Genomic DNA, 26,125 nt, shown 5'->3' with positions numbered 1-26,125 from the left:
AATCGGAGGTAATAGTTGGATAACTACGATAAGAAATTTAATGTAAATATGTACAAAGATGTTTCTTTTTCCTTTTAATTATTAAGTATACTTTCTTTCTGCTATTTTATTAATTCATAACTGGCACATTTTATTGCCTTTTTTTTTTTAAAGTAGCTTTTTAGTTTCAAAGACGTTTTGCATCCCGATTACGTGGAAACTTTTATCCTTTATAACATATATTTCCCTTTCCCTCAACATTGAGCGAGTACTACTTTCACGTTTTAAGATTTTACCGAAATCAGCCTCTTTTAGTTTCTTAACGACGCCATTTTGAAACCGACGATCACGCTTCCCCGTGGTAATAATTTTTAATAAGTAATAATTTTTACCACCGCACCCACGTTTGACACCCCCCGTACACAAAGCTTAACAGGATAAGATTATTTTAACACATGTTTAAATACTTAGTTCTGCTATTGTTCACTTTGAACCTTATTGCATAGATACTATAAATTCTACAAGAAACACAGTTTGGTGATCTGAAGAATAGAGTAAATTACATTTGAAGGTCGTCATATGATTTTAGTTTCAACACTTCAAGATACACATCTTAACACGTTGAGTTACAAGAATTAATGATAGCGCCATCTACTAATCTACATCGCGATGATAGCGCCATCTACTAATCTACTAAGGGCCCTTTAACAATAGCCCTTCATGTTCCCCTCTTCATTCTAAAAGTAGCAAAGCAATTACTTTTCTAATATTATCTTTACTTCCTCCAATTCTGAAAAGTGATCCGTCATCTGATCCTTTTCATGTTTGTATTAAGTGGCCTCAGGCTACGAGGCATGGATTCCTGGGCGGAAGCCCTATCCCAGATTAATAAATATAAATAGCCTAATTCAGAAGACAAAATTTTTTTTTTTTTGGTTGTTGTTTGTCTTCTGAATTAGTATTTATTCGGCGTGTTATTGTGTCTTAATAAATAGCCTAATCTATAAGTAGCATATCTGTAGGTGTAAATAGTAGTACAGATAATAAAATAGGTCTAAAGTATTGGGGAGTAAGGCTGATAATGTCCATCGGGAGAAAATATGGACAAATGAAATACTGATCACATGGGAGTCAAAGTCGGGAAAGCTAGTAATTGGTGTTGTTATTCCTGAAATCTTCCCCCAGCACCCGAATGTTAGGTTAATCTGTTATGTATCCGAAATTTAAAACGATTAATGTGAACATTTTTATAATGTGATCCGAAATGTAATCTGTTTAAAGTAATCATGCCTTGGTGTAAAGGGTCTTTGCTGCGCAATTTCACTCCCTTTTTCTTTGGTCGCCGCGTCTCTCTTCGGTCATTCTTTTTCGCCTTTTCACTTCTTCTCTTGCAAAACTTAATATCCTCAGGTTACTACTTGATTTCCTCTATTGTTTCAGAAATGTTACAAGTCATAGTTAAATCATGGTGTTCTTATTCAATGTCATTATGTAATGATGTGGAGAAAATATCTTTCAAGAATCTTCAGAAATAAATTGTGTATTAACTCACGGCATGCTTGTCTGCAAATGATTCATCCTTCCGCTACGCAATTGCCACCCAGTCACCGGTCAAAGATGTCGAGTGGGTGCTCTCCTAAATTTTATCTCCACTATTACAACGACTGGTAACATTACATATACTATATATAGTATATAGAGAAAGAAAGAGAGAAAAAGAAATAGAGACAGAGGAAAAGTAAGAAATTTAGAACCCATTTTACACAAAGATCCAAAAAAAGTGAAATTCAGCAAATTTTTTTAAAAAACTTATAAATATATAAAACAAAAATTAAAAAATGTGAAATTAAAACCTAAAAGATATAAAAGCCTGAAAAAAATACTAAAATCAATACCAGAAAAAAAGATAAAGAAGAGGAATTCAATTAAATCTGATCTAACATTATCAAGAGGAGGATACATCAGACTGAATTACAATCCCCTTCCACTTGAAAACCCTTGCGTTTCCGTATTCAAAATTAGCTGATTATTTATTCTAAAGTTTCTTAATAATTTTGAAATAAATATTTTCAGATGAACTGTTATAATTAAAAAACTTTAGAATGTTACCATCGAACGTCCTTTTCGATTCAACAATATATACAGCCTAGGAGTTTATTATAGGTTAGAATTTTAATTATAATTTTTGACCTGTTTGTTTTATTTGCATGTATATACGATCTATTAATTTTGTTTGAATTCATTAACAATGTTTAGTGTGACTTCTATATTTCCCATAATTTTTTAACATCTTTTTTTGGAAACAGTCCTTTTTTAACGTTTCGGAATAATAATTTCAGCTTGAAATTTATTAATTTAAATCCAATTTGTATTATTCATAATTTGGAGACGAAACGCGATCAATTATCGTGAAGTTATAGGAGAAAGCTAATTCCCCTTTGAAAAGTCAGCTCTCTTCCAGGAAGTAATTTTCTTACATTTTTGCTACGTACTTCTTTATTTTCATTTTTCTGTATGCATTATTTTTTTATTTTATTTTATTTTATTTTATTTTATGTGTTTTATTTTATTTTGTTTTAAAAGGTACATTTTTGATGAATAACCATATAAATGTTTAACTTTTCTAAGATTTTACAATTTTATTAATATCTTATCCATCTTTTCGAGATTTAACATAGCCTAGTTCCAATTTGCATTAGTGTTTCACTTCCTTTCCCAGAAGATAATTCTAATTAGAAAATTAATAATTATATATATATAAAGAATAAATATAAAGGCAGTTCGAGCATAATCCAGTTATGTATTGAAAAGAGTAACAAGTGGGAATAATAATTCAAAATACATTAAAATAAATAATGCGTTTAAAATTCACCTCATATTCAATTCGGAATAAAGATATGCAAAAACTAAAAACCCAGAAGAACACAACCAAACTGCAAGAAAAAGGTGGCAATGCATGCCAAAACAGAAATAAAATGAAAAATTTATCTCTATCTCATCTTTATCCAGGGGGTTGCATCTTGCCCATTTCTTATTACAATTTGATTTTTTTTTTTTTTGCATACCTTTATGACGAACTGAATATGAAATGAATTTTAAATATATATTTATATCTATGGATGTGCATATGCATGAATTATTTATACGTTAGCATTATTTATGTATTAAATCACAGTGACGTAATTCATCAATGTTTTAATAGTTTATTAATTGCCAGATGGCGAAATTCACAAGCGTTTTATCAAATTTCGATAACTACCAAAAGCATAAAGTGATAAACTCATTCAATGTAACTGATATGGACTACATAAATACCTCATTTCAATAATTCTATGGCTTTCGTTTCCACGTTTAACATAAAGAATGATAAAGATTGTAGTTGTTTTTCTTATTGCTGTGGCGGCTGCCTCTCCGGTCAGAAAACAAAGTAAGACATAGCTTTTATGTTAATAATAATAATAATAATAATAATAATAATAATAAAAGATAAAACGGCATTTAATTGATTGGAAAAAATATAAATTCTATTCTATCTTATAATATTTAATAATATCAATCATCGAGTATTGATGAGAAATCATTGACATTATGTTTAAGTACAGAACTTAAATGACAATCATTTAATTCTAAATGAATCTCTAAATAAATTAATTTTTGATGTACAAGTAATTAGCATCTATGAAATCAGAGACTTTCTAATGACTGCTAAAATATTTTTTAAAAAATATTACTTTTGCACTTATCACAGTTTTCCAATTTTTTTCCAGCCTGCCGTTTTTTCTTATCTTTTTTTTTTTTTTTTTTTGAGGATTTTTTTAACTCACCTTCCTTTTTATCAGCAATAATGATATATTAGATGTTCTTTAAATGTGACATGGAAACTCTAAATGAATCGCATTGAAATTTATGGATACATATTGCATTTTTGAACCACCGACCTGCTGATTAAAACTCACTACGCTATAACAGAATGATAATGATTAAAAATCTCTTAAAGTTATTTATAGAAAGAAATTTGAAAATATATGCTCAGATTTCTCTCAGCTCGCGTAGTGACGTTATTGTTACTTGGCGGTACTGGCTATTCATGCAGGCTTGAATTTGCAGTCTTGGTTTTGGAATTTTATACAGAGTTTGTGACTTGCGTTTTATAAGGTATTTCTCCCGCTTTCTTAGAATGCCTTCATGGTGTAGAGGTCAGCACACTCTGCGCGTATTCGAGAGATCTGCGGTTCGAGTCTCGGTGAGGGCATTGCTCATTTTTCATGTCTTCTGCTTCCAAAAAACACCAAATGTCTCTACAAGATAAATAAATAAATTAAAAAAGAAACCTATTCATAACTTGGATCAACACGCATGAAAGTTCGAGGGACACCATTCGTACAGATATTATAAAAGATATGTGACTATAACTTTAAAAAAAAATTTTTTGGCAGCCACATTTTACCCGTTTGCTCTTACTCCTTCTTTCTGAATGCCTCTTTACTACTTTTTAAACTAATCACTCTGCCCAAATTCTGAACAACCTTCAACGGTGGGCGGCAGCACCCAAACTAGGAAACTATCTTTATTGAATCTTTGTGGGTTTCCATGTTTGCTATGCATGCAATAGGTTTAAATGCAAATTTTTTGCTTTCGATATAGGAGCTCAGATTAATAGTCAAAGAACGCAATTTGCTAGGAAAATATTTCCTATCACGCTTCGAAAACATTATTTTTCATTTCTATGCCCTGCATTAATTGCCGCATATTTGGTCATAGACCAATGGCTTCAATTAGTTCATCTTGTTAAATTACGCCTTTATTACTTTTTTAAAAATATGATCACAAACGTGCCGCGTAAAAAAGGAAATTTAGATATTTTAAACACTTCAGAGAAATTAGCAAAATCGTACCGGTCAGCAGTCATGTGAAGTAAGATTGCAAAGAAAAAGCAGGAAGAAAATAGAGAATCATCATGTGATATGTCATTTGATATTGAGCAACTGTCTCTGAGAAATAGTTAAATAAAGGGATAATAAAGAATTTAGTAGATCTCATGAAGAATCGTAATCTTGAATTAAAGAGTCTTGTAAGTAATCTTGAGTTAAAGCGCGGGAAATCATAACAAAACAGTTCCGCTTTAGAGATTAGCATTTAAAAACCAAAATATTCATTATCGAAGATTGCTTTGGTGGCAAGATCTGCATTTTAAAAATTGTGGTGAGCATTTTTAATTCAATCTTTGATTTCGCTGCAGTGCTAATTCTTTTGATCATGTGAAGAATTCATCTTTATCACTGATACATTTTGTTTTGTTTATTCAGACAAAACTGACATTTTATTTCATTAAGAAGACAAACAAACTTCTTTTTCAGAGAGGAACTAAACAACATTATGTCGCTGGTTCAAAGCAGAGAGCAAACAAACTGTAGAGTAAAAGTTAATTCATTTCTAAATAAAGGAGCTGATAATTACTTATTGAAGCTAGTTACAGCATATTATTAAAGCTAACTACTATGTTGACAATTTTTTAAGGATTAATTTACTGAAATAGGTACTATACTACAAACAGTTCTTAGTTTTCTCGTTAAATAACATTTTCTCTTCTTAAACACTTGTAGAGTCATTATGTTATTTTTAAAGCAGGAATGATGAAAAATGAGCAACTCCCTCGCCAACCACGGATCTCTGGAATACGCACCCAGCGTGCTGACCACTACACTACGAAGGCATGCTAAGAAGACGGGAGAAATACCTTATTCTCTGACCGGTATAAAACTTCAGTAATGTAAAGAACAGCACTTGAAAGAAAGGAAATTAAATTTATTTAAACTTCCAGCAACCTTCTAAAATTCAAAATTTCTCGAATGAAAAGCTAAATAATGAACTACTTTCAATGAATGAGCAGAAAAACATATGTTTCTAAAATTGCTTTCATAGAATAATTTAAAATCTACCTCATTCAGCACTGCTGCATTTCGTCCTAAACTTTTTTTTTTTTTTTTAAATTTGGATGATGTCGATGAATACAAAAGTATGCTCTAAGCAGAAGGATGTCTTCGCAGAGATCCTCTTCTTCTTCGTAGAGGAAATAATATTTTTGAGAATCTTCCATGCAGCAACTTCTTTCACGAGACTCAGATCCGATTCCTACCACAATTGCTCATTGAAGTGGCCTGGCAGTCGCATCTGTATTTCCTACTGAGCTGAATAATATCATAAAAAATATATACAGCTCTTCGGGCTATTGCGCCTGCGTTGCTGTAAAATGTGACCACATATCATACTGAAAAAGGTTGAGAAAATTTCTTTGAGAGCTGTTTTTGAAGTGCTTCGTGCTATCGCTGTACTTATTTAAAATAAATAATTAATATTTATTTTAAATAATAGTGATATGCATTGTTATATTCTTGCATATACTTATATACATATTATAAATATAGTGGTACACATTTGTTAGCTTTAATCTCCGTTATCAATCTCAGGACGGCTAGGGGTAAGTCGGGCTTTCACTTTTCATTCAATCGGGATAACTCTTGCATTTTATAAATGCTTTATTATTACAATAATTATATACATATCATTACGGAACATTCTTAACATTAATCCTAATCTCTCGCTTCCCGATTCTCGATTGATATCGTGCGCCCTCTATCGGCGGCTTTTCTACAATGCCATCTATCGGCTGATAACACATTCTTATATTTTTGTGCCCTCATTGTTTGCAGTTTATTAATTTTATGATATTAAATTAATTTTATGATAATAAAACAGAGCAAAAATCAGATATTTTTCCGGAAATACTTGAGCAGGGTGGGAGAGCCATAGGCACTGGGCGGTACTTTATAAAAATCTATTAAGGGGAAACGCGAAGGAGAAATGATTGGACACCGTTGGTATAGTACATCTTTTATAATATTATTTTTTATTACACAGAAACTCGCCTGGCATTGCAGAATCCAGATCTCTTTCAAGGAGACATTTTAGGATTTGAACCTGGAGTAAGTAATTTTTTCTTAAATAATTTATTAGTGCATATGTAACACGAACGTACATGTAACACGTTACAATGTATCTCATGTAACCCTACTATAAAAAACGAATACCGCTTACTGTATCAACATAAATTAGCATGCTTTTCTGTTCCCTTTCGATCTGTTTTTAGTCGGATACTTTGTACATGTAAAAACTAATTCTTCAAAAATCTATCTTTAGACTAGACAATTACTATCAGAAACAATTACTAATAGAAGTCTGAACTTAAAAGATACATTTCTTTCATTTAGAAGATTTTTTTTATTATATAAGATTTAAAATATATTTTTAATTTACTTTATTAATGTAAAATGTAACCCTATTTGGTACTTTTCAGTTATGCCGGCGCAGCGATAAAGTCGCCAACAGTGGTACAACTGGTGCCAAGTCTAATATCCTCGTTGGTAACTCTAAGCCTCATTTTCAAAACAATTCGCAGCCATTTCTTATCAAATTGATTATTTCTTTCAATACTCGTATACAATCACATAAAATTTTATGCCCTAAGGCCATTCGCAGTAATTAAAGTGAATTAGGGTGCAATCACATCACTCACCGAAGGCGAAAATATAGAAAAGGTAAAGGCTTAAATTCATCAATTCTGATGAGAATGCACAAGCGAAGTAAAGCATTGCGGTTGTGCATAATATCTGAGTAAACTATTCGTACGAATTAAAATGATTCGTGCATTTAAACTTCTATTCTACATTAAGATTTAACTTAATTAATGTCGATAATTACTGAGAGAATTAGATTTTTGTAGCGTACTTTACATCAAATGAGGTTACGTGATATGAACCGGCAAATCGAGATGCTGTACCATGAAAGCATAGTAAATTCTGAAATTAATGTCTTTTTACACATATATTGTCTATATTTATTGTCTTTATACAAAATTTTAAACGATATTAAAATGTTTATGCCTTAGAAATTCTTAGAACTAACATTTGTTAACATTTTTTATGTGTACACTGTGTGTTTTCGCCAATAAAGTCTGCTTGGCGAGTTTTGCGCCGGCGAAACGGAAAAGTACCATGTCTTTTTATGATTTTCTTTTCTGTATTTTTCTTATCAACAATTAAAACCAGTCATAATTTAGTTCAGATGATATATTACCATTGTAGTAATTACTGCAAACGAACTGTCGTAAAATGTACCCACTGCAAAGCAAAAAATAATTATAAACAAGGAAGAATACATTATTTCTATTTAATTAAATTATATTAATATAAGCTTTCTAAGATTAATATTAATATAAAATATTTATATTTACATTAAATTAATACAAAACTACGAGCAATAACTTAATTATTATTTCTGTCCGTATTCAGTGCTGGAGTATTGTTTTCCAGTACCACTGAATTCTTGTACTGAACACTGACGTAATGCGACTTTATCGACGCCACGATCCACAGGTTCAGAATCATCTAGTGCAGCATTTCTCAAACTGTTCTTAAATGGAAACTACTTTAAGTTCCAAAATTTTTAAGGAGCACTAGAATGAATTTGGGTTTTTAGTTACAATAAATGAAAATACGGATATGGTTTCGGTAAGCAATAAAAGAAATAAAAATTTATTTTATCTTTTTATATAATACGCAAATAAGATAAGGTTTTTAATTTTTTAATGGGTAAAAAATGACTCAAATAATTAAATTAAAACAAAATGCAAAAAAAAATTTTAAACACTTTTAGTTTTCAATGATTTAACATGTGAAATTTGAATTTTTGGTATATATCCATCATGGCGGAAAACTACAATATTCATTTTTTAAATAATTGTACTTTTGACTATTAAGAATATTGCACTTATTAGATAATAAAAACATTATATTTACTTGCAGTTTTTGAAAGAAGATTAAAAAAGTAAAATTGCAAAGAAAATTAACATTTTTAAAATATTAAAATTAAACTAAAATACTTCGTTACTTCCGAGCACAGAACAGAAACACTACCAGAAATGCATTCTACTTGAATTTTTATGGTAACTTAAGCGTTCTGATATCCTGCTACATAACTAAATTTATTAAATACTCGATTTAAAATCACTTTTTATGTATTAGCCTTAAATTTTCTTTTTATGTTTTAAATTGTTTTAAATACATCAAATCAGACAATGTTTCGTTGCTCTTTAATTCCAGTTTTATAATTTTCTGCGCAACACTTAGTGACTGTGAAATACCAGTGTTCAGCGAAACATAATTTGAAAAATGCTAATCTAGTGAAATTGGTTGTACACAATATTTCTAAAATAGGATATGTATCAAACAAAAAATAGTTCCCGTGTTATCCGTGACCTACTGTTCAATTTCCAATACATTCGAAATTGCCACTCGTTTTGCCTTTTCAAAGAATAGGGTTTTTTAAATGTCAAACAAGGATAAACTCCTACTAGCATATGTCAGAATTCGACGCGGCAGGATCGTGGCCTATCATTCCACGAACTCGGAACTACGATTTGTCGTTCCACGATTTTTCGCTTGTGTAGGCCAGGATCCCATGACTATCAGGCTAGTATGGAATCAATACATCTAAGAGATCTATACTGTACGCAATGTAGGATCTCAGCGGACTAGGCCTCTTTGGCCTCTAACGCCCGAGAGAACAAACATGTTATCAAAAATTATAACTGTGTTATGTCATATGTCTCGCATTGAAACTTTCTGCTTTTATAACTTTTGGAATTTATATTAATTCTAAGTTTATTAGAATAGGTTTCATTTACCTTTTTTAACTTTTTTGCTTTCAGGATAGAAATGTTGTTCCTTACGAGAGGCGAAGATGGCCCAATAAACGCATTCCTTACGTTATTGACAGATCTCTGGGTAAGAAAATTTGCAGTGATTTACATTTTCCGTAACCGGTGCCTATATTGTATTTGTAATTCCTACATATTATTGTCTTGTACTTATAAAACGTTTAACTAAAAACATCATTCAAATCAAAATTTCCATAGTTATCTAATTTATTCACAGAGTTACGAATGGCATAGTAAAGAATGTCTCATAAGGTGTCCTGAATAGAATATCTAAAATGAATCAAAAATCATAATACGGTAAAAATATGAATTTCCAGCATAACAGCACACCAATGAGCACATGATTTAATCGGATTTCTTTCGTATATCTTTCTGCTGTAGATGGCACTGTTAGCGCGTTATTCGGTAAACTGACAACCCTCGACTACGTAAGTTTTATTTATTTTTTTGTTCAAAAATATTTATGGAATTGAGTATGGTTAAAGATCATAGACAATATTTTTAAAAATTTACAATTAAGATTTTGGCTTTATTTTTTATTAAATTCTATTGTGAAATGGCAACATAATGCCACCATTATACCAATAGTCATGTCTTATGAAAAATGCATACATGATGCATATGACATATAAATTTATTTTAAATGTTTACCTATGAAATACTTTTTTCGTAAACGAATAGAATATTTAGTGCTCTGCACTTTTGTAAACCCTTCCCTTCCTAGTTTAACATCCTACAATTTTTTTTCCACCAGTGATCTATATAGTAATATACGGACGTTCTTTGGAGTCTTTTAATGAGAGTTTTTATTTTTATTTTTTTCTTTTTCTCCCTCAACTTTTCAGTTTGCTCTTACGTTGGCCTCCTTCACTTTTCAAAATTTTCACATAGTTTCTGTGACTTTCAACCTGAAGTCAAGTAGTTTCATTGGCTTCTCATTTCTGCTTGCGTGCTTATATGCTCTCTTACATAATCACCACACATTGATAACAGCGATATCAAATAAATGATAGAACTATCTAAATACCCCTTTTTGGATTGCATACTCATTTTGTATCGTCCAACGAGAGAATCAAGTAGGTCCACATCCCCAAGCCTTTATTATGTGTTTCTATTACATAATAAAAAACAGCTTTCACATGATACTTTTGCTTCCTGTCAAAGCGTTCTATTTCATTTACAGGATGTGCACCAGCAAACGCGTAGAACATATTGACACTTCTATTACCTTTCGAGGACAGACATAAAAGTTCACATCTTTCATATTGTGAAAAATTCAGTGATGTGACTCTAATTTTAGCTGTTTATGGGTGGAAATTTATAATTAAGCTCTAAATATCAATTCTACTTCTCACAATTCCAAGAGAAAAAATTCCCCATTTTCCTAAAATATACTTGAAGAGGAATCGATATATTATAATTATAAAAATATAATTTATGACTAACGTTTTCACTAACAGGACGAATTAATCTAATAATTTTACTACTGGCACATCAATCAGATGCTTGTAGCATACAAGATGATTCGTCAACTTGACTTCTATAAATTTAAAATTTTATGCAGGTCCAGATATAACAACTCAAAGCGAATAACCTAAAACCATATGTATAATGTTTATCTGGCATGTAACTGTTTCAAGTGACGTCTAGTTTTTAACGCACACATTTGTTCATCAACACATAAAAATTCTTCCATGGGTGTAAAAAAGGAAAGATTTTTTAAAAGTTGATCAGTTAGAGGCCTAAATTTATAAAATTTGATGTATGCCAAGTTGCCCTGCCTTACTCACTACTTGAAAGAGCATTATTATCATTGGGATAGAGATATCTTCCGAATTTTTTCCCTATTCATTAATAGGCATGGTATTTTGGATAAGGGATATTCCAGTCACAAGGTTCCAGTAAAATATGGAGTGTTTTACATTCGTTTAAGCTGCTGAGCATACAAATTCCCAAATATTTTCAATTATCCAATGTTGTTACGAGTATAACGCTAAGATTTTCAGGTGTTCGTTGCGCACTGTATAAAACAGTTTATTCAGCAATCAGGGGCGTAGCTAGAGGGGGGGGGCAAGGGGGGAAATCTTCAGTTGTCCCTGGGCGCTGAAAACCCTAGCTATGACTCTGTCAGCAATAAGCAAATGAGTTCATTGGAGAAAAGTTAGGGAAAAAATTCATAAGGCATCTAAGCATGCTGTTGCCAAAAGGATACCAATATATTTTGCGTCAAAACTTTTAAAGAAGAATATGGCTGTGAATTGAGAAAAAACATGTAAAATGAAGCAAAAGTACTGGTAAAGGAAGATTTACTATTTAAAAAAAAATATGGAATTAGGCGTTTCAGTAATTTCAGAAATATATATGGATATACTTTTCGATCCCAGCTGACTTGTGGTGCCATCTATGAAAGGAACTTAATAGCTTTTCTACTACATAATTTTAATTCTTGCTTTTAATGCATAATGCTGCCTAATGATTGCATGTTCATACATTATAGAGCTTAAAATAAACTTTGTAATGAAATGCAGCAGTACGCAATGTACCGTTAAGGTTTCGGCAATTTTTTTTCGAATCTTTTTACCATTTTCAGTTACTTTGATTAAATTTCTACACTTATACATCATTTTCTCTCTTTATTTACTTTAATTTTTTTCAAAATTTGATAAAAATGTTAATTAATGTTAATGGGACAAAACTGAAATTCGTTAATAATACATCCAGCTTTTGTTACTTGGATAAAAGCTGGATATCAAATATTGAATTATATCAAAGTACCAGAAAATCAGAAAACCATAAAATTTCCTATCTGCGGTTCTCCGACACAGTGAACGACTCCTACGGAGTGACATTAAAAACAACAACGGAATTTATGAACATTATTTTTACAACATTATTACATTAGAGCTTTTTGGTGAACTTTGATACCCTCAAAGCGAAAACTAATTAAATATAATTAAACTTGAATTTAATTGAAACTATATCGATTTAGACGGTGAACAGGTACAGGCTTTTTTTCGTCAGACACAAACCATTGGTAGTTGTCTCCAAAGTTGACATCCTCACCATGGCAGAAAAGATAGAGCTGGCATTTTTGACACTGTCGTGCCATTGCCATGATGGTTGATGCATTTCATCTTCAGGAAGTGCGTCACTTTCTCCTGAATTCTGGATGCAGATGATATTTTAGTGGCGGTTCCATCCTTCTTCATAATAATGCATGATGGTCTAATGCCTGCGCTGTCACTACTCTCCTGTGTCAGGGACAATGGTAGATACTTGATTTTCCGTCACACTTAGCCAATATGAGTCCTTGTGTCTCTTCGTTAATAATAACTGCGAAGGATCATTTATAGCATTACCGTAGATCCATTAGAATAGAAAGAGGCTGATCAGTTCTTTAGGGTGGTCACTGAGAAACACCAACAGAAGTGGAAATGCTTATAGTACTCTACACTTTGCAGTAATTTGGCAGAAGGTGGCAGAGTGCCAGGCGATCATGTGGAGATTTTGGTGTTAGTACCTATAGTAATAAAGTCTTTTTGGAGTTACCGGCATACTGCCACTATATAGTCATCGCCTGTAATAGCTGCTCAGTGAAAAATTCTATTAGAAATAAAATGAAAATGAAAGCACCTCTTTCGAACCCAGTATTAAAACTAATGCCAGAAAATGAGAGCTTTAATTGAAACTAAAAATGGAAATATATATTATTTCTTATTTATATATTATTTTTCTAATAATTCACAGGATTTGCAATAAAGAAATATCAAATAATATCTCTTTATTGCAAATCCTGTGAATCCATCAAATAATAGTTGATGGATTCGAAGCCATCTGTTGCAGAGGCCATCAACAGAGAAATCAATATCCGACAAAATATCATTTCAAGGGTCTGGAGATAATACCACAACTTTAAAATGTTAATCGTCAGGAAGTCACAAAAGGCCTATTGCTGAATCCAAATCAGTTTCTCGCTATTGAAATGAATTCAGGTAATTCACATCTGATCTAAAAGCTAATAGGAGAAATTATATAATGAATTAATTTCACCAATAAGTTGAGGACCAGTTTGCATTTAATTTAAATACAGATTCTCAACATTCTTTTATCCTATAATCTTCATGAAATGTGTGTTTTTCCAATTTTTGCATCAAATGCCAATGAAAGATTAAATTAATGGCAGTAGTTTTCTTGTCTCAAAAATCATGCAGAAGGCAATGTCTAAAATGCATTTTTCCGAACAAAAATATTGTTAATTCTCAGAGGTAAGCAGACGAGATCTTCGATTCACTAGTCAGACTTCAACGGAGACTGTGGCTGGAGGAGGCAACGGAGGCTTTTTTTTTAAAGCTGTCTTGTACTGCTAGCCTTCCGTTGACAGACAACTGAGTCCACTAACTTCTCAGCGCGTCTTCAGAAGCTCAGGTACACTTTTTTTGGAAACACTGGTGTCTACTTTACAGGATTTAATTTCCATTTAAATGCACAGGCAACCTTTGATGTGTTTCTTGTTAGTATATGCTGATCAAATGCTGCACTTTTACCATTAAGTTAATGGAGATACCATGATTTTTTATGATTTTATTAAGACGTAGTCATGCGTATATTTCAAAGCACTTTTGCTGTGCAATTCTGCTGCATAATAAACATAACATGTTTGTATGGGAAAAAAAAAGTAAAGCATTCCCTCATCCCAAATGATGATTTTCTCTCATCTCAAATCATGAAGAATTATCTAAGCTAACCTTCGATCAGTGTTCTAATTAATTCGATTAGTCCGGTCAGTTTTTCCAACTTCCTAAATTATCTAACGAAATTTAAACAACAATATTTTTAGAAATAAGTTTGCTGTTTTCTCAAAATTAAAATTTAGAATGCATTATACTAATGATAAATAGCTATTATACCTTAAGTAAATGATGAGTGAAATTAGATATTTAGATCTCCTCCAAAAAATGTACCTAATATTGTCGCCAGAATAGCGGCTGGAGTTAGGTCTGATATGCGAATGATACTGTAAGTTGTAAAATTATGAAGTTCAATCATCACTGGTTATGAATGCGCTTAAAAAGCTTTTTATACATTGTTCATTTTGTAGAGTTCCTTACTTTGTAAATGCTAATTTACAGTTGAACGTGAAGAATCTTAAGAACTGCTAAGCGAATAATCGTTAAATTTCGTGTGACAAGAAACAACAAGATGGAAGGATAAATAACCCTTTATTATTCTGATTCTGATGATTTTTTATGATTTTATTAAGACGTAGTCATGCGTATATTTCAAAGCACTTTTGCTGTGCAATTCTGCTGCATAATAAACATAACATGTTTGTATGGGGAAAAAAAAGTAAAGCATTCCCTCATCCCAAATGATGATTTTCTCTCATCTCAAATCATGAAGAATTATCTAAGCTAACCTTCGATCAGTGTTCTAATTAATTCGATTAGTCCGGTCAGTTTTTCCAACTTCCTAAATTATCTAACGAAATTTAAACAACAATATTTTTAGAAATAAGTTTGCTGTTTTCTCAAAATTAAAATTTAGAATGCATTATACTAATGATAAATAGCTATTATACCTTAAGTAAATGATGAGTGAAATTAGATATTTAGATCTCCTCCAAAAAATGTACCTAATATTGTCGCCAGAATAGCGGCTGGAGTTAGGTCTGATATGCGAATGATACTGTAAGTTGTAAAATTATGAAGTTCAATCATCACTGGTTATGAATGCGCTTAAAAAGCTTTTTATACATTGTTCATTTTGTAGAGTTCCTTACTTTGTAAATGCTAATTTACAGTTGAACGTGAAGAATCTTAAGAACTGCTAAGCGAATAATCGTTAAATTTCGTGTGACAAGAAACAACAAGATGGAAGGATAAATAACCCTTTATTATTCTAATAAGATTTAACAGAACTCCGTCTTGGAGTGCACAATAAAAGCCGACACTTGGGCTTTAACTTAAGAGGCTAAGAAATAAACTAAAGACATATAGTCGAAGCTATTAAGATTCTAACGAGTTGGCCCCTTAACGCTAATTGCCTGCGAAGCTATCAAGGGTACGGCCGAGCGTAATAACAGCTTTGAGAGAGAGTAGCCAAAAAGGCGGATGGGCGCTAATCAGAAACTCTGATTCTTTCTAACTCAGCAAGTAGAACTTTGCGATTAAATACCGCTCCTCCTCATCATGTATTCAGACGTGATTCTAAAACTACGTTCTAGCCGGAAGTAAGTTGAAGTTAAGAATTTTGATAGGAAAGAAGTTTAACCCAAAATTTAACTGTTAATAAAATTAACATAATCCTTACAATTTAATAAATTATGTTTGGTTTATGAAGATCAGAAATTTTAAAGAAATGTTTCGGAAAATTACGGAGACTAAAAATAAAGGTTTTGAACGCTGCTTTTAGAATTTCTAGGATTATCGCAAGAATAACTGATGTCACTAAATAACAAGGATTTGCATAGTGCGTTCCAGTCAAATTTAGTAGCCGAGAAACATAAAATCAAAATCTCATTCTGTAAAGTTATTTAGTAACGTCATTTTATAAGAAAATTAACACAAATAATATCATAAATCATATTAAAGTTTACAAGAAGCTGCAAGTTGAATTCAAAATACTCTAAAAATAAAATTAAATCAGTGATTTACCGAGTTTTGAATGTCATTTTGCGATACGTACGTTAGATATCATCATCTGGTGCCAAATTACAAAATTAACTAACATCAGATTTGGTTTAACACCAGATTATGATCAAATCTGTCTTTTAGAAAATGGTGCTTTTTTTTTAAAGAAATGCTGCTATTTAATAAAAAAAACTTATTACTTTCTTATATAGATTTAATTTTCTAAAGAGGTTGTTTTAGTTCATTTTTAAAGTCTTCCATTGAAAAGAGAAAAATAATTCTTCGGAATAACAACATTTACGAATCTATTATTTTAAGATAATAAGATACTTCCTTTTTTAAGCTGCTATTGCGTTTAGTCCTTAAAACTGGCAAACTTAATGACACCATCTGCAATACTCGAATTTCAGATGTGGCCTCATACTGCGAATTTGAAATATCGCCTCATTTATGCTGAGGCCGCTTTGAAATGGAAGTGCCGTTATTACTTAAAACTATTAAGAGTAGAAATAATTGTGATTTCTTTCTTTTCCAGAAAAACACACTAAATTAATTCTGAGTGCAATGAAAAATTATGAGGATAATACGTGTCTCAGATTTGTGCCCAGAACTACAGAAATGAATTACATCAAGCTTTTCGAAGGAGAAGGGTAGGTAATATTGAAATATTCCTTTTATTGATTTTATTCCTTTTATTGGTAATATTAACATATCTCTTTCACAAAAACTTGTTTATTTTAAGTCAACAGTGGGTATATATTAATATAGTCACCTTTAACAAACAGCAATTAAGGCGCATAAAATAAAGTAGTCTGAAACACCAACGAAATTTTAAGAAAAGCTTGATAATAAACGCATTAAATGGTCCTTTCTACAGAAAGTTTTCATAAGTTATTTCTCTATATTTTACTACCTATTTTTAATATTTGTTAATCGAAATAAATAACTAATTATCACATTATTCTTTAAACTGAGACATAAACAAATGCAATTTATTTAAGGTTGCATTTAGAATGTTTTGTAGGCGGCTTTGTATTCTATCTGCCTCTTACTTTTAGGCTTCAGTAACTGGCAGGGAATGAGCTGCTTAAGTAACGCTGTTCTATCTTGTCAGAAAAGTACGTTCTGTCAAAATCATATGTAAGTGATTAATATAAGAATGTTTCATTTGTTGTGAACAGTATAAGTAGGAGAATGAGTAGGAGGTAATAAGTAGGAGTTGAGGGCAATAAGGCTTCATGTAATTCGTCGCAGAAATAATTACTCTAATTTCGTAACCTTGAAAAGGAAAATCATACTGTTACATATAAAAATGCCAGTTTCAGTAAAGCTGAATCACATTTTCTTTCTTTCTATTTTTTTATTATATGACATAATCTATATCTTTTTAAGAGAAATATGGAGAAAAGTGTAAATAAAAAATAGAAGAATTCGACAGCAGTTTTTTAATCTCATAAAGAAATATTGCTGCTATACATCTTTGCTAATTGCAAAAAGTAGATCCCAGTTTAGAAATCTCAATCCAGATTCCTACTTACAGAAGCAATGCATTGGCAAGATGTAATCTACTGTTGAATATTTAATGTGATATCAAATTAATTATCATACTGCGGTCAGATACGCAGTTTATGGATTATTAAACACGAAGAGAAGTAATAATGCGTCACCTTTTTGCTTTCTTAATGCTGTGGTTTGATTTGATTTTACGCAAACTTTAATGAATCAATAATAAGTTTTACAGGTTTATCAACAAAAGAAGAAATATATTTCAGAAATTTATACATATAGCATAAAGCAAAATGCATAATGGGCTCGACCGATATTACAGCAGCAAGATGGAGGACATACAACTACAAATATCCATGTCTGCTCCGAAATTCGAACGCTCAACGATATAGTTGTCAAGATCCCTAAATGAAGTCGTTTGAAATAAAAGAAACAAGAAATAAAATTAAACAAGACACCCAACTATATATCCCGCGTTTCCTACTATGAGAACCCTTTTACAGGCTCATTAAACAAGAACCAACAAGCATTTCATGACGGAAGAACGGCTTGTATTTTTAAGGTCCTGTACTGAAATTTGCGGACAGATTCCATTCCAACATGTATAGAAGAAATCAGCAAATGTGTCGGCATTGCCAATTATGTCACATTTTGTTAATCCTGGAATTAATTTCGATTCTTTTGAGAGTCACGGCCCACCAGCGGCCGAGCGGTTCAGTCGCTGAACACTGGTAGTTCGGTCCGAGGTTCAAATCCCGCGAACAGGCTGGCTGCATGGGCGTTTTCGTGGTTTTCCCCATGTGTAACGTGTATACGAGCCAGTTTCCCTTAGAAAGTCCTCCACGAAGGCATCCCTTCCCTTAGGCAGATAGCCCTAGTGTGCTTTGCCATAATTAAATAAACCAAACCAAACCTTTTGAGAGTCACAAATTAGAGTCTATTGTTAAGGTCATGAAAGAGAAAATAAGTTTCTACGTCCCACTTTATCTGCTTGGTTCATGTTCCCGAGCATGTTGAATTCGATTTCAAAATCATACATATTTATAAAACCATGCATGCATAAAAGAATTTTGGTATTTTCATCATATTTTGATGTTATCATTTCTCAGGCTTCATTCTTAGTATTATTTCTTAGGTTTTCGAGAGAACTTAACTATATTTTTCACGTTAGACTCAATTTCAATAGGAAATTTTTCTTATAAACGTTATTCTTTTCTCTCGTAGAAAGAGAAATTGTTAATTGTTGTTATTGTTAATGACTTATCTATACTTCACTATCAACAAATTAATTTATGTTAAATTTAAATGAAGTTATGTCAATTAAGTATTCTTAGTAAGTCATATGTTGATATGCTTCGGTCCCACTTAAAATATTTAGCATTTCGTTGAAGTTCACGTAAACAGTATTCTTTTTCGCTATATTTAATTCAACACGCATTGCACAAATTGCATAAAAATATTACAAAAGTAAGTTTTTAAAATTTATAAATAAAAGAGAATATTACCGGCAAAATATGAAACCTGACATTCTGTAGAATACCTAAGCATTTTATAGAATGCCAGCAAAGTGTTAAATACATCTCCATATTATAGAAAATGGCCGTGGTACGTATATGATAAATCGTGCAATTTATTGGCCGTTGTTATGAGTGTGACAGAGGATAATTTCTACCAACTTCGAACTCCTGAAAGAATTTGAGAATATATAATGAAAAGATAATGAGAAGCCCCAATTAAAGCACTTCAGATTTCTGCGATTAGTGGCGGCAGTAATGATTTCTTCATCATAGGACACATCAGTGGAGTTCCTTGCAATATGACCATCGATACAGGAGCGCCAATGTTACCATCATCAGAAAAGATCTGGATCAAGAACTTGAGGGTTAAACTTATCTGGACACCTCCCTGCGTGTATCCGGTGAAAAGATCGACATCGACGGAAAAATAACCGTTAACATCACGTTTGGAAGTGCCATCTACCATCACATGGCATATGTGGCAGAGATTACAGATCCTTGCATATTTGGATTGGACTTTCTAAGGAAATACAATTTCTCCTTGGACTTTAAAAATAACGAAATGCGTTCGGAATTAATGATGAGGGAGTTAAATCGATCCTCAAAATCACAGCACAAGACTTCCTTACTCAGACAAGACTCAAGATTTTTACTTTTTGGATTCATAGTCGAAAATGGAAATTTCCACTACGCCATCATAGAATATTCTAAGAACTTTAACAACTCGAAACGAGTACTAGTAGCCTCAGCACTCGTCGATCTATCGAGGTCCGTTATCCCGATGAGAGTTGCCAATGTAACTGAGAAGGCGAGAGTTGTTAAGAAAGGGGAAGTGGTGGCAGCATGTACTCCAATGACCAGCGTTAAATGCAACAGTAAAAACACTCCAGAATCTACATCTTCAGAGAGCATTACATCGGAGTTATTGAACAATCCGAAATTAAGCGATGATGAGAGGAATGCTACCGAACGTGGCATTGAAGAATTTCAGGATGTTTTCTACCGCTCGTCTTCTGACGTGTGTCGAACCAGTTTGACAGAATATAGAATCGATACCGGTGATCATCCACCAATCAAACAACATCCAAGACGTCTACCGATTGCTAAACAGGAATAGGTAAAACACATTTAAAGGACATGCAAGAAAGCGATGTCATTGAGCCTTCAGCAAGTCTATGGGCGTCTTCATTCGTCCTCGTCAGGAAGAAAGACGGTTCAACCAGATTTTGCTTTGACTATCGCCAGCTGAACGAAATTATGAAGAAAGACAGCTACCCTCTTCCTAGAATCGACGATGTTCTGGACATTCCTTCTGGAAGCAAGTGGGTTTCGACGCTTGATCTAAAGAGTGGATATTTGCAACTACAGAGACATCTTGATGACCGAGAAAAGACGGCATTTACTACGGGACAAGCACTTTGGCAGTTCAAGGTTTAGACTTTGGCAGTTCAAGGTTCAAGCTCTATGGTTTGGACTCTGCAATGGGCCGGCATCATTCGAACGCTTATGGAGACTGGAAAGGTCTTTCCTATGAAGACTGTCTGATATACCTAGATGACATCATCATCATCATCGTCGGAAAGAGTTTTAAAGAACACCTAAGAATCTTAGAAATATGCTTTAGAAACTGAAAGAAGCTAATGTAAAGTTGGGTCCCGCTAAATTTAATTTATTCAGAATAGAAGTAACTTACCTCGGACATTTCATCTTTACCGAATGTGTCTGCACAGATACAGAAAAAGTGTTAGCAGTTGAAGACTGGAGTCGATCCGAAAATGTTCATCAGCTAAGAAATTTCCTGGGGCTTTGCACTTACTATAAGAGATTTGTGAAGTACTTTCCTTCCTTCGCAAGATCCCTTCACAAACTGACAGAAGGCAAACAAAAGTTCTTGTGGACAAAACAATGTGAGGACACATTTAACAACTTAAACGAAACTTTAACATCGGCTCCAATCCTGATGTATCCTCATCTCGACAACCCATTTATTCTCGACACGGATACCAGCAATGAAAGTGTTGGTGCTGTTTTGTCCGAAGAAATAAATGGCCAAGAACGTGTCGTGGCCTACTGGAGCAAGCGCCCATCAAAACCGGAGAGGAATTACTGAGTTATCAGGAAAGAGTTACTCGCTATAGTTTAGGCCGTAGAACATTTCCATCATTATCTCTACGAGAGATAATTCCTGCTCCGCAAGGATCATTATTCCTTGACCTGGCCTTTTAAATTTCAAGAATCCTGAAACCCAAATAGCCAGGTGGATACAAAGACTCCAGGAATATAACATCACTATCCTTCATCAGAAGGGATCACATGAGAACGCAGATGCCTTGTCTAGAAGACCCTGTGCAGAAAGCAGCCGATATTGTTCCAGGGTCGAAGCGGAATACGAGTTGTTTAATTCGGTCGCACGACAAATTACATCACCCTCCGCTGATTGAGACCCATGGTCTGACAAAAATGTCAGGAAAATCCTGCTGGAAGGTGGAGACACTAAACCCATAAATTGATTTAATGGAGTCTTCAAACAGAAAACCTACTACTGGGACCTCTGACACGAACTGCTGATGGCAACAAATACATCCTCATTTTCATAGATTTCTTCAGAAATTTGAATGAAGCGTATCGTATTCCTGATCAAGAGGCTGTCTCAGTAGCAGAGGTACTGATACAGCACTCGATTACCTTCCGATTAAGGAAGAAATTTTGCACCGGCTGTAATCAAAGAACTTTGCAAGGTACTCTGCATCGACAAAATCGAACAATACCTTTACATCGCCAGTCAGACGGCATGGTAGATAGATCTAGTCGAACGATCCTTAATAACTTCTCGTTGGTGGTTTCCAAAAACCAATAGGACTCGGACAAGAAGTTACCATTGTTTTTACTGGCTTACCGCAGTGCTGTTCTCGAGAATCCCCATCTCAGCGGAAAAGATGAAGACCCGCTACTACACGAGAGCTACAGAACATCGATTCAACTAAGGAGACCAGGTGTGGTTGTGGAATCAGATTCGATGGAAAGGAATCTGTGCTAAATTACAGTCACTTTGGTATGATCCTTACATAGTCCTAAGCAGGCTGAACAACGTCGTAGTTAGGATCCGTAAGTTATCCAACTCTAAGCCTATAGTCGTTCATTATGATAGGCTATCTTCTTGCTGTGGCCATAGTACGTAGTGTATGTAATGTAAATAGTATAAGACCATGGTCCTTTTCTTGTAAAAATTGTAAAATTTGAGCATTCAGTTATTTATTTAGTATTTGATTTCTTTTAAGTTACTTATTGGAATTATTGTTTATGTTTTTAGTCCAAAGGGATTTGAATCCCGAAGGACTATTAGTTTCGTTTTGGCATTTTGCGTCGGACTCATAAATGTCGGTTCACTTTTCAAACTGTTGCCACAAAATGTTAGAGTCCTGCATTATATTTGAAGAAATTAAATAATGAAAAATCTGCATAAATGTATGTATATTTCTCGTATTGTGATAAAACAACGGTACATAGAGTCATCGAATTTTGAATAACGTAATCCTCCAACGAATATGAGCATGTGGAAGACCAAATTTGAAATTTGAAATTTGTTTTATGATCGATTTCCTATTTTTTAAAACTTTGACGAATTTTTGATTAACAAACTCAAGGATTTCAAAGCGAGCAATGGCAACGTTGTGCAGAAAAAAACATTTTTATCTCCAGCGCGTGAGTCTCTGTATCGGAAATTCTAAAGATATGCTCGTTTTAAAACTATTTTGCGATATTGCTGTTGCACTGGATCTTATGGTTTAAGTGCGAGGAACATGATATTTAATAAAGAAAGGTAACACACAAAATGTTAAAAAACGCCCCTTTGGACGTAATTTAAAATCTGAAACATTTCAGATTTTTTTTTTATTACTATAATGTAATGTTTATTATTGCATTCATGCCTTAGTTGAAAGTTTGGCTCCTATCCATAGATTTCACTGCTCGGGACGTGTAGTCCTTGGGAAGGAAGCAGTGTTACGAATTTTATTTTTAGATGGCTAATGTTAGTATAATTATAATTAAAATTATTTTATTTACTTGTGAAAATCAGCACGAGTCATAATTTAAGAGAAATCTACTCCGGAAAAGTAAAAATACAGGAGCACGCGCATTTAATATTTAATAAATATATATCTTGTAATTTATATTTAAATTGAATAAATGTGACTGACTACTGTGTTAGATGTAAGTCTAACACACTCTAGTTACTCTTTTGCTTTTACTTGAACTCTCTCGCGACTTACTGAAAGCTTTAAAAAGCCGGAGAGAAATATCTCAGCTGAGTTGTTTAGTTAGCTGCTGTTGTTATTGTTTGCGAGTTTATCGTGAGATCGGATTAGCTTTCTTTTTGCATTGCGTTGTATTCTATTTATTGTTTTTAGAAGTTTAAAGTATAACTACTGAATATGTTGCGTGCTATTTTGAACCGGAGAATTTCTCTGAGGAAAATTCCAGCACTTATTTTGATAAGAATAAGTTTTATTAACCTTTTATCAGACTTGTGCATTCAATGCATTACGAACCAGTACGCACGCAACAATATATACTATATTTTGTTTCTTTTATAATACTGTACATATATTTATATATCTGTATGTGTATATATATTGCTACGAAATACCCAGCCGCGGTAAGATAGCGTCCCCGCAAGGCGATTTCAGGTTCCCAGAAAATAAAAAGGGAAGGAAGGGTTGCTGTATTTGGCGCGAAATCGCCGATTTGGCGACAAAAATATCAATATGCCATAGACCAGCGGTTCCTAACCTTTTGACTAACGCGTACTAGCTAAACAAAAATTGAAAACCCTTTCTACCGTCACTACAATGGTAACTGTGAACTACCACCACCACTCGGAGATCGCATAAATTTAGTTGTGTTAGAGAAAAAACTCAGTCAGGATATTGGGGTTTTAATTTTTAAATTTAATAGTTAAAAACACTTTTCTTCTTTGCGTACTATCTATTTTTCTCTTGCATATCACTGGTCTTATACCACTGGTTGAGAACCCTTGCCATAGATCTATGGAGAGCAATCTAGAACGAATTCTTACATTTTTGGCCAAGATTATTCTCGAAGTCACATCGAAAACTATATGAACCCTTCCTGTATCGTCGAGCATATCGTGACGTTTATCGTGAAGTGTGTTGAGCTCCCAGATCGATCGACCGAGTCAAGAGCTGTATTTAGTGTTTCGCCGTAAAGCTGTCTTAACACATTAAAGGCAGGGAATCTTGACGAAAGTATGCTAGGTAAAGCGGCGACCGCTTCTCCTCGTTTTTCGTCCTAGAGCGGGCGATATTTTGTGTAATAATAAAAAAAATTTAGACTTAAAAAAGTTTATTTAAACTCTTAAAACTACAAGAAATATTAAAAAAGAACTAAACACTAATTACAAAAAATGTTTTAAAATACATATTTATGAGAAGAATCTAGCATTTTTAATGAGTGTGATAATGTTGATAACATTCGCCACGGTGAAGAGGTGCATTGCAAAACTCGCATTTGAAGCAAGTCAACTTTCTTTTTTTATGTGCCGTACAAATTACGCAGTTTCGTTGGGCATATAGCTTTTTGCCTTTATTTTCTATGTGCTTTTTGATGTCTAGAGAAAGATGTCCAGGTGGATTAATTTTATATCGTGAAGTCCGTGGTGCCGAGTTCGATGTACCAGGTTGTGGCTCTTCAATGTCCATCAAATCGTCTGCATATATATCTTTATTTTCACGTGAAACCATATTGAAGGATTTCAAAATTTACTGTAAATAGAATTTGAACAACGGAACAGCTTCAAACCACAAAACAACGGAACAGCACGTACTAAATACAAATATAGTAAAGTGGTACAAAATAAGTAAAGTGGCGCATGGACTGCGCACAATCCATGCGCTAGCTACAGTCGAGATAAATGTGCAAGCTACAGTAGCGCAAGCTACAGTCGATATAAATCGTATTACTACGACTCCCGCCTTTAAGCTACAGTCGAGATAAGTCGTAGTACTACGACTCCCGCCTTTAATGTGTTAACTGTTATAGCCTCATAGCTGGAATGCTGTTTGGCTGATTGTTTCAAAGCATGTTTATAGTAGTTTTTCGACGATTGTGAACGTGTATACAGTATATATATATATACTATATATGTATATATGTATGCATATATATATATAGAAAGATTGAGAAAGATAGAATTTTATTAGGAAGTAAAAGAATAAATTATGATGAAAAGAGCTGCTAAAATTTCTGTCGTCTCTTAATTATCTTGCTAGCCTCTTTTTTCAAATAGCATTTAATTAAATTAACACAAAGTATTTATTCAGGGCTCTGCAGGGTTTGTTCCTAACAGTACAATTTACTGTTCCTAATAATAGTATGATAACCTTAGCTTTGCTGAATGGTGACGGTCTGTGGGTATCCTCATATATAAATAATAGTCGCAATACATTTTGTCTTAATTTAGTAGTTTATAGGCTATCAGAGTTCGTTTTACTGTAGCTGACTGTTTTATTAGATATTACAGATCTTTTATTTTTCAAACATCTATTCCAAGGATATGAGAAAGAATTTTAGATCTCTAATAAACTCCTGCTCACATGAAGATGATGCGACTTTCTCCGGCAAGTTTTAATCTTCTGACCTTTGCGAACTTCGAGAACTTTCACAGGACATCGGACATCACTCTGATAGCATATGATAAC

The 26,125-nt window shown here is 33.1% G+C and overlaps 1 protein-coding gene across 1 annotated transcript in view; it reads left to right on the top strand.

Moving 5' to 3' along the window:
* Nucleotides 1-3,303: 3,303 nt before the first annotated feature.
* LOC118181503 (astacin-like metalloprotease toxin 5) overlaps nt 3,304-26,125 on the top strand; it is a 29,341-nt gene continuing 6,519 nt past the window's right edge. Inside the window, exons 1-4 of the mRNA XM_085806960.1 lie at nt 3,304-3,406; nt 6,898-6,962; nt 9,746-9,821; nt 16,919-17,033. Coding sequence (XP_085663086.1) covers nt 3,343-3,406; nt 6,898-6,962; nt 9,746-9,821; nt 16,919-17,033 — 320 coding nt within the window. The 5' untranslated portion in view covers nt 3,304-3,342. The remainder of the gene's footprint in view (nt 3,407-6,897; nt 6,963-9,745; nt 9,822-16,918; nt 17,034-26,125) is intronic.

Source organism: Stegodyphus dumicola, chromosome 1 (assembly GCF_044657685.1).
Source record: "Stegodyphus dumicola isolate Sdum_Otavi_A_Nest chromosome 1, ASM4465768v1".
NCBI classification, from domain to species: Eukaryota; Metazoa; Arthropoda; class Arachnida; order Araneae; family Eresidae; genus Stegodyphus; species Stegodyphus dumicola.
The sequence above is the reverse complement of the archived record's forward strand: the minus strand, read 5'-3'. Positions and strand labels throughout refer to the sequence as shown.